This window comes from Nothoprocta perdicaria, unplaced genomic scaffold (assembly GCF_003342845.1).
Source record: "Nothoprocta perdicaria isolate Ctin4 unplaced genomic scaffold, notPer1 scaffold_67, whole genome shotgun sequence".
NCBI lineage: Eukaryota > Metazoa > Chordata > Aves > Tinamiformes > Tinamidae > Nothoprocta > Nothoprocta perdicaria.
In genome coordinates this window covers 1,863,529-1,876,749 of record NW_020455943.1, presented here as the reverse complement: position 1 = coordinate 1,876,749, position 13,221 = coordinate 1,863,529, and the positions used below count along the sequence as shown (strand labels likewise).

General features: G+C 45.9%; 1 protein-coding gene across 1 annotated transcript in view; it reads right to left on the bottom strand.

Annotated features, from left to right (window-relative positions):
* Window positions 1-10,782, bottom strand: part of NELL2 (neural EGFL like 2) — a 136,448-nt gene extending 125,666 nt beyond the window's left edge. Inside the window, exons 1-2 of the mRNA XM_026050258.1 lie at window positions 10,709-10,782; window positions 10,486-10,614 (exon numbers count right to left, since the gene is read on the bottom strand). Of these exons, the coding sequence (XP_025906043.1) occupies window positions 10,486-10,614; window positions 10,709-10,751 (172 nt within the window). The 5' untranslated portion in view covers window positions 10,752-10,782. The remainder of the gene's footprint in view (window positions 1-10,485; window positions 10,615-10,708) is intronic.
* Window positions 10,783-13,221: the final 2,439 nt, after the last annotated feature.

Sequence of the window (13,221 nt, the reverse complement as noted above, 5' to 3'; positions counted from 1 at the left end):
TCAAGGATTAGAGACGGGGAATGGAATCAATTACCCAGTGCAAACTAACAGCAGTAATAAACCACACAAGCAACTCTGCTGGATGTAGCTCAAGGTGGATTACACAAAGTACCCTCCTCTCAGAAGATACTGCATGATTCAGGCTTCTCCAACATACAGCATTTCAGCACATGCTTGTTGTTTGATTTTGGTCACAGCCCGGATGGGACCAAAGACTCGGAGTCCTACCCGTGGTCTCTGATCAGGCATCTCCTCCCAGTAGTTCCCCTTCCTGGGACCTCTGCGGCTACTCGAGAGGGGCGGCCACCCAAAGCCTGGATTGGCTGATGCCCTGGCAGGATCAGCTTTCCTCTGCCTCTCCTAATGGTTTCTCCCTCTTTGCAATGGGATTATGTTGGAAGTTCTCATCCCAGCTTTTGCAGTACAACTTTTTACATTCACATTATGAGTATAAAAAGCCTTTGGCTCAAATTAAGCACTGCATCTTGCTATTTTCACTCCGTGCATACAATGGAATAGAGCATTAATAAGAAAATGATCTTTTGTAATTAAAGAAAATGAAATCAGTCATCAACTCAGATTTATTTGCTTGTTTGTTTCAAAATAGAAAGCCCAAACCTTCATCCCAACAACAAAAGCAACACAATAAAAGCATTGGAAAGGCCACCATTGGAAAAAAAAATATATATATGTAAATAAAATGCTAGAGCCACGCCAGACCCATGCAACAATTTTGCTGGCAGCCACAGGGCCCTGGCAAGGGCTGAGCAAACAGCAGCAGATGGAAAGGGAAGGTGGGCGAGCGAACCCTAGGCAGAAATCAGGTGCTCAAAGCAATGAGGGGAGCAGGGCCAGCACGCACCATGGTCATGACTAAAGGAGGGAAATCGCACCTAGACCACCAAAATAACCAAGACTGAAGAAAACCTCTGCTAATCTGGTATTTGCTCTGATGCCCAGGGAAGAAAAAGGCTAGAAAATCTGTGAATTGGGAATAACAAACTGAAGGATATTTCATATGCTGTGTGATACACACCGGGACTCAAGCTACAATTCCTAGAGGCACCAAGTCCAAAAGTTCAGATTCTCCTGCAGGAAATTTACTTTAAAAACAGATATTAGTGGATTTGTGCTTTATATGAATCTGCCTGCTAACCCCAGTGGATTAGGCAGGGGGGTTAAAATACATGAATGAGTTAAAATTAGAAATGCAGCCAAACCCAATTTTCTTGCTCTTGTAAGCTTGTTTTCACCTGAGCACCGTTAAAATAAACTCAAGTGCACCTAGGAACAGTTTTAGTATTTATTTCCATACGCAAAGGCACTGACTTGATTTTAATGAATAATACTCTTGATATTCCATAGCTTTGAAAAATCTCTCCCATATTAGGGCAATTCAGATCTCCAGATTATAGGAAGACTTCCAGGGTCATCTACTTTGCCTTCAGCTCATTAACTGAATGTCTCACAATGATGATAACATGGATAATGCCTCCTTTTTTAATGCTGTCTTGTACAAAATCAAAATTATGGAGATTTCCACCACTTCCATTCAGTAGTTTCTCTACTATATAAGCTAGCTCACTACAAAAGCCTTCTTTTATCTTAAATCCTCTCCACTTACAATATCTTGTTACTTCTAGTGCAGCTCTTTGAATACTAAATAATTCCTTCATTCTAAACCTCTAAGATACTTCTAATATTAGACACATGCAGCACTTCTGTCCTTGCTTGGATAAGCTGTACATACTTAGTGCTTTCTGAATCTGTCTCAGTGAGCCAGGCATTTTTACTCCTATCACAGAATCCCATAATCGTTGAGGTTGGAAGAGACCTCTAGAGACCATCTAGTCCAGCCCCCTGCTCCAGCAGGGACACCCAGAGCACGGGGCACATCCAGGTGGGTTTTGAAGATCTCCAGAGAAGGAGACTCCCCAGCCTCCCTGGGCAGCCTGTGCCAGGGCTCTGTCACCCTCACAGGAAAGAAGTTCCTCCTCACATGGAGATGGAACTGCCTGTATTTCAACTTGTACCCATTATCCCTTGTCCTGTCACTGGTCACCCCTGAGAAGAGCTTGGTCCCTTCCTCTCTACATTGTCCCCTCAATCTACTGATCTTACATCTACTGATGAGATCTCCTCTCAACTTTCTCTTCTCCAGGTTCAATAGGCCCAGCTCATTTAGACTTTCCTCGTACGATAGATGTTCCAGTCGCTTAATCATCTGTGTTGCTCTATGCTGGACCTTCTCTGTAAGTTCCAAGTTCCTCTTGTACTGGGGAGCCCAGAACTACTAAGTTTGCTGATTTTCTTTTTGATATTTTACAGAAACGCCAAAAAACCAAAGTGAATGCAATAACCCAGACACAATCACAGTGAAAACACAAGAAAAAGCTTTCCTTGCATTTCAGAAGCAAATTCTGGCTGTGGAGACTCTTAAGAGCACTGCTGAGTACACAAGTTTCTCCTCAGGTTTAACCTGCTCCCTGAATGGGAGCAGAGCAGAGTTGGAGGCTATTTTGAGTTTGAGAGATGCCAGCCAGTGCGTCGGGAAATCGTAGAGTGCCTTTGGAGCAGCCACAGCCCCTTACACCAATACATGTTCAGGGAGCTATTAAAACACTGATTATTGACCTCAAACCCACAAAAGCTCCTTAGGAGCCTAGCTGGCTCATCAGGCAGCTGTGTTTAGAGACTCTTACATCCAAGCCGTGGAGTCAAGGTTGGCTTGTGCCTTCCTTACAGTGACTGTTCTCAATCAGATGAACAGTAAGCACACAACCATTGTCGAATTACAATCATAGAGCATTAATACCGGGAGAACAGTATGATCATTAGTCAGTCTAACAGAGAATAACTCTAAAACTGTAGGTCTGTATGTTTTTACAGGGAAAATTGCCACTCAAATTCCACTAAAGAGTTCTCAGTTATGGATCACTAGCAATATTGATTGTAATGGCTCCTTTGGAAACATTACAGTCTACTCAAACAATGTTGTTGCTGCTGCAAATATGTTAATCTGCTAAAACCCTTCTGAGCACCCTCCTCCACATTCTCTTTTAGAGTAGTCATGTTTTTATACCATGCTCATTATTTTGCACTTTCCTGTTGCACATGAGTTGTAACATCTCCCAAGAAGGCAAAACACAAAAGTCAGTTTTCTAAATTCCTATTTCTCTCTGAAGTCATCAGTAACATAAAAAAAAACAGTCGCATGAAGAAAGAAAAGTGAACTAAAAGATATTGTAGATATTAACACATGCATTAGGATTTTTTTTTTCTGATATATTCTTGCACACTAAAGCTGGCTACAGTATGTTTTTTCCAAAACATTTTAAAGAAAAAAAGAAGAAATAACTTACTCCCTGAATGGGACCAAAACTTACATAACATCTTCATGACAAATTTGTCTTAAATGTTTTAAAATCCAGTGACAGCTACCTGAAATATCCAAGTGAGCAGTCATAATGGATATTCATTATTAAAAACAATGGATGACCAGGCAAAAACTTAACAGAATACCCTTGTCATATTTCTTTTCATATTTTGCATTGAAAAGTTGTAGGCTAATTTGGAGAAGGGCAAAGTAGCACATTTTAAGCACAAATATAAAAATGATGGACACAAAAGCACATCAAGAAGTAGCTCTTCAATGATTTTGGGGGAGTTTTGCCTAGTGCTTCAGCCCACACCTAGCTCTGTCTTAAAAACAGAGATGAAAACAATGCTCCTCAGTGGATTTGCACTTCAACATCTAACCAAACATGGTAACATATGGGGAACTGAAGAGCAGCTACACAAAAGTGGTTTCCCGTGACAGCTGTGTATGAGCTCCAGCTCTTACCACTGGTTTTAAATAACTTAGGAGCTCCGTTCTGTACCTCCCTCCAGAGGCAGTGGAAGCAGCAAAATTAGCTGTTCTTCCTTTTCTGAGCCAGCATCTCTGTGCCTTTGTGAGTATGGACTAGAACCATGGGGCAAGGAGAGAGGAGGACACCAATTTCTCAGGTCGTACAACATGAGCGCTGTGTGAAAGCGAGGGGGAGAACAGACATGAAGACCAACCTGCAACATAAAGGAACACGCAGGAAACGCTGCTGTCCACTCTGAAACCTCACTGAAGAGCAAACATGGATGCAATAAAAATAAACAAACAAAAATATTTTTGAAACTTCACCCAGCTCGTCTCAGCTGCTCTAGACCCCAGGACTATGTACAACAAAGCAGTTACGTAAGGGCAGTTTCCCACGTCCCTACCCTCTGCTAACTGAATCCTCCCCCAGCAATATGGGAAGACACACTTGACAGCTCCCCACCACAGTCCCTGCCTCTCGTGCCACACGTGCAGCGAGGTGCCAGGGGCTCCGAGCAGACGGGGTCTCGCTGCCAGCCCCACACAGTACGTGTGCACTGTGCTAGAGCAGCGGGAGGGGGCGACTCCTGTGCTGGGGCACTGCACAGCCCCCGGGCACCAAACTCCTCTGTTCTCCTTCCACATCTGCCCAGGGCTGCTCCTCACACTGCTCCCCAGCTTCTGAGGAAACGCGCCCAGCTGAGCCCTGCCGAAGCTCTATCCCAGTCTGGCTGTAGTAGCCAAGACACTTGGTTAAAAGGGAATAGCAGGTCAGCAAAATCCTACTGAAGTCAAGGAGACTACCTGCAAAGTATGATATTCCTCCTAACCAGAGGAGCTGAATGTGAGCTAATTCCTAACACAGGTACATGTTTATTGGGGAGGGCAAAGCGGAAGAGAGGTTTTAGCTGGCCTTTTAAGCTGAGCCAAAGCCACGGAATCTGTGCTGTTTGGCATGGATTCCCCCCAGGATCGTGGCAAGTAAGTTACGTCAACAAGCACCTATCTTCTCTCCCCACATCTGGTCTTCCTGTGGTGTCTAAGCTGCCTGGATACACCAGAAGGCGCCAAGCACCCACACTGAGATACACAGCAAAAGAAACAAATACTTGCAAAAAATCTCAATTACTTCAGAAGGAATATTTAAATTTTTGTTTATTTCCTCATCTCCTCCCTCCCCAAAAGCCCACTATAGAAAAATTTTTAAAAAAAGAGTAAAACAGAAATTTTATGTCAAGTCTCTTACTTTTTTTTGCAGTGAACAGTGACATCAGGTTTACAGCCATCCTTAAAACAACATTACTGCTCTACACTTAAGCCTTCACAAGGCTTTATACGACTAAAGCACATTCTCAAAGACATTATTTGAAACTTCCAGTATTAGAGAGTTACAATCCCTAAACGCTACAGGCCAAGTTCCCTATCATTCCCTAACATCATTCTGCATTAACTAGGCATTAACAACCACATACAGGGATTTCAGGCATCATTTTAGAAATCAAGTTTCTCTGCCATCTGCAGTATATCAGCCCACATTTAGATTCCACTTCTCAGTTCTGTATCCTATAGCCTTCCTTCTTATTCATAAGTCAACATCATTCCTTCAATAGCTTTCTCATCTTTTATAAATAAGCCAGCATGGCAGGATCTAGCACACAGCACAACACAATCTCCAATATGAGGTTTATTTATTATTATTCAGCAGTAAAAAACGTGTCCTCCTCGAGTGCATAGCTCCACGTGACAGCCCAGCTCAAGAGCGGAGCTGCACGCAGGTCTCTCACATTTCACCTGCTCCGTTTTGCAGAGCCTCTCCAAGCAGCACAGGCTGTCCAAGCAGCCCCTCCTGCCGCCGCTGCCACCACCGGGAAGGCGGCTGTTAGTTGTGCAGTTGTGCAGCAAGGCTGCCCCACAGCAGCCAGCCCCACTCCGCAGCTCCAGCAGGAGCCACCAGCAGCGAGTGAGGACATGCAAGGGACAGGCAGGGCTCAGTGCTGGGAGGTGCGGAAGGTGGCAGGGCCAAGCGGGCGCCAATGCGATGCACAAGCTGCTGCTCCAGGTTGTTCAGAATCTGGGTCTCTGGCTACTGAGCTGCTGGGGGGTTGTTCACGTTAGCACTTCCAGCACCGAAAAAAGTTTCATTTTTAGCAAGTATTGGAGTTATTTTCAGTTATTTTAGTCTTCCCAAAACTATGGGATAGGAGTTTTTTTCCACCCCCTCAAAAAGTTCTGGGAATATTAAATATCCACCAGTGACCTCTATGCTGGAGGTCCCAAATTTGGAGGATTCATTGATCCTGAGAGAGAAACAAGGCTGCTGCAGACAGACACTCACTTACAGTCAGTTATTCCAGCTGGGCACAGGAGTGGCCTCTCCCGCCACTGCCTGGTAAGGTTCCTCTAGGAGAGGACTTTGGCCTCTGGCACTGCTGGAGAAAGGGGATCTTATAGGGGATATATATCTTATATATCACTAACATACATCAGCACAGGGTTGCTCCAGAAGCTGGCTGCCTTTAAGCATTAGGGGGTGCTCATATGATCTCTTGCTTTGCTTTTTCTTGTGGGGACAGTAACCTCTTGCCCCTGGGCAGTGACAAGCAGCTGGGAACAGGAACATTTTCAGCAGGCTCAGCTGGAAGCAGGAGAGAGCAGCTGTCCATGGTTCCAGTGACAGGTGGCAAGGAAAAAAAAAAAAAAAAAAAAAAAAGTGTGTGAAGTGCACAGCCAGCCAAAAACCTATTTTTATAATAAGAGAAAAATTTAAAGCTGCTATTCGATCTCATTTAATAATACTAAGAGATGATCCCACAGGTCAGAAACCAGTGATCTTACCAAGGGATACTGGATATATAAGTAGCAATATTGTCTTTCTAGCATTTTTTGTTCACACAGTGGGCTAATCATCTAGCTATGCAGCAATATATAAGAAGCCATTTATATGAAGTGCCCTATTTTAGCTTTATTTTTTAGCTGTAGTTTGTACCAGCAAGATCCAATTCAAAAAAAAAAAAAAAAAAATTACTGTGAAGTCCTTTCATGCATCATACTGACAGATTAAATCAGCTCTTTGGTGTTTTATAGCACTTCTTGTTCCCCATCATAATCTACCATACACTGCCTCCAGCACTGTCCCTCCTCATCAAGCTTACGTAAGCCCTGCTTATAACCACGTTAAAATTTACATATCCAAACTGGGAAAAAACGCTCATCTGAAGGCAAAATTTCCAACTCAAAGCAAAGATCCCCGAGCCCTCCCACTTCCATGTTGTCAGGCCTTCTTACACTTGCCTTAGATAAAAAGTTCCTGTACGTGGAAGTGTCTGACTGCATCCTCCCTTTATGCTCTCTCTTCGGTGGGTGTATATTTTCCTTTCACATCACCTTGCTTTCATGTTTATTTTGAGACTCTCTGCTTGATTTAGAGGGAGCCTTCCGCACTCCACAGCTGCTGGAGGTGGTTGAAAGATGTGTCTATTACTGCTCACATGCTTTGCACAAGGCTAGTGTGATTCATAGCGTTTACTTGCAAGAGCAGTTGGGGAAAAAATAAAATTAAATTAAAAAGACTGTAACATGGAGCCTGAAATCGAGGAGGCTGAGAAAAAGTTGCTACATAGAGGACTCTCAGAAAGAAACAAAGTTACCATTACAGCCCTTATTTAGATCCACATATTTCAGAGCAATTTCCTACTACAGGTCAGAATACCTGACTTAAGTCATATTCCCAATACCTCCAAAATCTCTAATACTCTCCAGCTGTTGGTTTCGGTTTTGAGAATCCAACAGGCAGACAAACAGTTACATGTGTAACAAGTGCTCTTGCAGCAACTGGAATTTTGCATTCTCATAAGAAAATGGCTACAATTTTCTTTAATCTCCACTCCTCTGCTCAAATTGTTCTTATGTGGTATATTCACAAAGACAGAAGTATAAGGATGAGCATAATTGGCAGGCCTCCAAAAGGAATTCAAAGCCTCCTCAAACACACTAATCACACTTCCACCTACCTACCTGACTTAGGTGTTACTTTAAATGTTAACCCTATTTTGCAAAGGATAAACTGAGGTATTGAAAATGTCACTCACTTAAGGGAAAAGTCACCAGCAGAAAGAAGTTTTGCCATAGATCTTCTGACTTCTGTTCTAGTCTGGCCAGAGGAATAATTTTATTCTCAACATATTTTGACATAATAATCTGTTAGCTAGAAGTGTTGGCAGATGTTCATATATAGCAACACTAGCATTTTGGAAGACTTCCTCCTATTTTGTACTCATATTTGTATCTTCCCACAAGCTACACTGGAACATTTTGCAATTACTTTGTAAATCACATTTCTATAGCAAAAGAAATCCTTGCAGCTAAACCGGGCAGGACTGCCATGGTACCATCCAGGTGCCACCATCCACTACAGTCAGGAAGCATCAGGAATCTGAAAAGCTTCAAGATTCAAGACCATCAGTCTAATCCTACCAACAGTAAAGACTGTTTCACAAGTCTTTTATTTTGTATGTAAAATTGACTGCAAATTTCACATGGCTAGATATATTTCTACATCAGCAACCATGTAAGGACTACTCAAGGGTGGGGCCTCGAACAGACCCAAAAAGATCCTTCACTGAGGAACTCTGTCTGCTCTGTGGTCTAGAAATAGAAGTTCCTTTGAAAATCAATTATTGAAAGAAGAATTTATCAGAGTAGCAAATTAGACACTAAATTTCTCATAATGATAAATGATTCTGCACCCAATTAAATAAGTTCTACTCGGACAAAACTGACTTTTCACCCACAAGCTGAAGGAGACTATTCTGCTTTCACTGTACATATAAGGTTAATTGTCTGTTATCTGCCAGCAGCTCAACCTGCCACTCTTAGGATACTTTCTAAAATAATGACTTCCATTTAGCCCTTCTGTTTGGTTACATGTATATAAAGGACGAGTTTGGTAGAGAGGAATCTAACAGGAATCTGAGCTTCAACCTTCCTCAGGCTGATAGCACCAGCAAGAACTTCTGGCTCTTGCCAGTAGGAAGCACAACACCACCAATTCATCTGAAGGGGATTTACAAATGAGGATTTACGCCATGGTCTACCAAAACAGTCTAAGGGCAAAATACAGAAGTGACACACACACAAAAAAATCAGTTTCTGAAGACAACAAAGAAAAAGGAACACTATTTAAAGCTTTGAGAGTAAGTTCATAGATCATTTAAAGTCATTTGTGTCTTTATAGACAAGTAACTTGGGTCTAATGGCTATGGCTTTGACTTAGGTAAAAAGAGGGTAAAAATAAAATTTGAAGTCAGCGGGTCATAAATTTCAGATTTACATACTGCAAGTATATAAACTAAAAAGCACACATTGCAGCAATGTTCCCAAGGTGGTAGCTCTAAGAGCAAAACAAGAAGTGGTCTGAGGGAGCATGGAAATGTCTATGTTCCCAAACGCAAGTTGGAAAAATGAAGACCCATCCTCTTAGGGAGGCCTCCATCTACCCTATGGATGTCAGCCGTCCAATTATTCAGTACCAGGAAAAGTGCATTGAACCCTGCAAGGTGCTAAACACTTTCCAAGGGACAGTGGCTTCAACCACTTCCTCGGGCCAAATCGGCTTCGCCTTGCCGCCCACGCCCCAACCCCGCTCAGTTCCTCTGAGCGAATGAACAGGTTTGCGTGTAAATCTGAAGCCCTGTCCTCCCTTGCTGCAGCTAAATCGGCCAGCCCTTTGCGAACTACAAGTGCTCTCACAAAGCAAGGGCAACTGGAGAAAAAGGGAACCTGGGGATTCTCCGGGAGCATCGGCCGGTGGCTGCTCGGGGACAGCGGGTGCCGGGTGACAGGAGCGCCCACAGTGACACACGCTGGCGGCAGCGGGAAGGGCACCGCTACAGGCATCACCTTAAAGCACAAAAAACCCTTCGGCAACTATTAGCTCCTGATAAATTATCTCGTTAAGGCGAACACGAGAGAAATCCTCTCTGCAGCCCTTATCTCCCTGCAAGCGCAGCCGCTCGGGGCGGGAAGCGCAGCCCCTTGCCTGTTGCACCAGGAATTCCTCCGGAGCGGAGCCCGAACTCCCAGCACGGCGCGAGGAGCCCGTATCCACGTCTGTATTTTTGGAACTACAAATTGAGGCAGAAATGTGCTCGTGTTGAGCCGTGTTTCGTGCTCTTATACAGGCAATTAGAAAATAAAATAATAAAATAAAATAAAATAAAATAAAATAAAATAAAATAAAATAAAATAAAATAAAATAAAATAAAATAAAATAAAATAAATAAAATAAAATAAAACAAAACACAATATGAAAAGCTTCCTTAGCTGTCAGATAAGAGATTTGCGTTTAAAGGTCATTCTTAGACTTGCGTTTTTTATTTGCCTTTTTAAATGAGGATGAGGATTTTTCCTGCAAGCATATTCCCGACTCCAGCTTCATGCAAGGCACCCACACGCCACCGAAGTGCAACTTAAAATGCAACACGAAGGCAGCCTAGCCCGGCGCAAGTTCAGCCACCAACTGAGAGCCATTTTCGAGCCGCCGCTCCAAGTTCCGAGGCGAGGAGCGCGCCCCGACCCCGGGATCAGCTTCCCGGGCGCATTTCCGAGGAAAGGGCGCGCAGGGGGGTCCCTACCTGGGAAGAGGAAGGCTTTGGTGCCGTTGTGCAGCCCGGGCACCTGGCGCACGCCCGCCGCCGCCGCGCCCAGCCGCAGCTCGGACAGCACGTCGATCTGCAGCGAGGGGTCCACGCCGAACCCTGCGGCTGGAGGAGGCACAAAAAAACTCCGCGTCAGCCGCGGCGCCAACTTCGCGCGCCCGCAGCGCAGCACCGCGCCGCGCCGGGCGCCGCCACCTACCTGCGCGCAGGCAGAGGAGCAGGCAGAGCGCGGCCGCCTCCATGGCCCTGCGCGGCGCTCACTCCATCGCCGCCCGCTCTCGGGGAACGCTCCGCGCAGCCGCTGGGTCCCGCCCCGTCTCGCACCGGGAGGAGCGGAGCCCCCGCCGCCCCGCCGCGCGCACCGCACCGCGCCGCCCGCCGCCGCACACAAAGCGCAGGGCGGGCGCCGCTGCCCTCCGCCCGCGGGCGGCCCACGAGAGGGAGGGAGGGAGCCGCGCAGCCAGGGAGGGACGGAGGGAGGGAGGGATGGAGGGAGGGAAGGGGCGGCCGCCGCCGCCACCTGCCGCCCGGCGGGGACACCGGGGCGGTGTCAGCGCGGGAGGCGCCCGGCGCCCCGAGGGCGAGGCCGGGCGGGGCGGGGCGGGGCCGCCCGAGGCGGCCGTTGGAGGCGACCGTTAGGGGCGACCGTTGGAAGCGACCGTTGGAGGCGACTGTTAGGGGCGACCGTTGGGGCCGACCGTTGGAAGCGACCGTTGGAGGCGACCGTTAGGGGCGACCGTTGGAAGCGACCGTTGGGGCCGACCGTTAGGAGCCAAGTTTGAGAGAAACCGTTGGGCATCGCCGCGGCCGGCGGGATCCCGGGGCGGCGGCAGCTGCCTCCACTTTGCCGGGACAACCACGTTCATTGCCGTCCCGCGTAATACTGCCTGGACTCGGCGAAATCCCGGGCTGATCTCCGAGCTGAAATACAAAGTTTTTCTTTTTTTCTTTTCTTTCTTTTCCTTTTTTTTTTTTTTTTTTGTTTTTTTTTTTTTTTCTTTCAGCGCCCGCTTGCCCATTGGGGCACTTTGCCCTCAAGCCAGCAGCCCAGCTCTGCTCTGCCCAGCAAGTGGCTCTGTGCCCACAAAGCAGGCTAAGAAAAGCCTTATTCTCACCTGCCCTTTTGTAAGGACTTGGACATGCAAGGCAAAAATGCCTTGTTGTCAGATAGTCATTTTGTCGACTTCTTTTTCTTCATTTTTTTGCTCATTTCTCATGCATAGCAGTAAGACCTGGATGTCAGCCTCTGATTTTCCCATTGCATTTCCTGACCATCGACAGTTTGTTCTCTGTGATCACTACAAATAGTAAAACAATCCCAAAGACTGAAGGAAGGTTTTTGTTTGTTCATATGTTTTCCTCAGAGAACACAGGGGTCAGCAGCAAATCTCCTCTCCAGGCTGGAGCAACCACCTAGTGGCATGAAGAGCAACCAGCTGCTAACGTGAAAGTCACCTTCTTCCCTATTAAAAAAAAAAAAAAAAAAAAGAGGAGGGAAGAGCATCTAAAAATGAGGGTGGGAAGATGAAACCCATTTGTCAGCCCAAATATCCATCACGGGTGTCCGCACGCAGCTCAGACAGCCCATGCAATCTTTGGAGAGCGGGAGACATCTCTTTTGGATGCCTAGGTCAGTACGGTCGCATGAGAGATGCTTCGACAGCCGTTTCTTGTTGCAACTGACCCAAAGCCCAAGAAGGGAACCCTGCCGATACCAGCTGTGTACCTAGTGCCACAATATACCTGAGTTTCTGTCTTAAATAGGCATAGGCCACATTGACATTGCAGCCCTATTCTAAGCAGGGTCCTCTGCTGCATGAAAACGTTGCCCCCAGCTTGCTGGAGAAGTGGAGCTGTGCTTCTGAACTCAGGAAATCCACCTGCTCTCAGAGGCAGCTCATGCAAGATCTGTTTCCTTGTGGGAACTAATGGACAAGAGCCACATGTAGGTGGCTTCTTTCACGCTCTTTAAATCAAATCGGTTACAGATAACTGAACCAGAGGCAATTAATTTGGGAAGAAATAGGTTCATAATCCGGAGCAGTAACGGTGCATAATGGACCCCACCACCAGTTGAGCCAGGCATGTGAATGAGCGGAAGAAAACAGGCCAACGTGTGTGTATTTTTCTTGGAATCTGCAGGCAGCCCTGGGCAGTTCCCATCAGTTGCTCGGTGGAACAAGGTTGGCGGTAGTCGGTGTCCTCCTCTGCCACCGCCCCTTTCTCTTGCGGTCTGTGTCTGGGGAGCAGCCACATCCTCGTGTCACGTACATGAGAAGTCACTCATCGTGCTCCATCCAGCCCACTTTATTCCCTGTTAGCTCCATGTAGCCGCTTTACAGCCATTACGCAGAGCCACGTTCCCGTTATGTGAGGTGTATGTAGTGACATAATTCAGCTAACCAAGAGGAAAGCAGAGAATTCCCACCAATACAAGGAATATCATGTTGGTGAATAGAGGGTGACCTCTCAGATATTTGCCTAAAATGAATACATATTTCTATCCTAGGGGATCACTTTCTGATCTCCCCAGAAATATACATTTTCATAGTGTTTTTGGACATGTCACTTTATCAATTTGTATTATAGAAATACTAAAATGAAAATATTTTACATCTTAACGCACACGGGATGCTCTTCCCATTGATGCAAACAATGTCTTCAAGCCTGAAATCTTCACGTGCATCACGCCAAGGTTCGCTGCAATCTCCT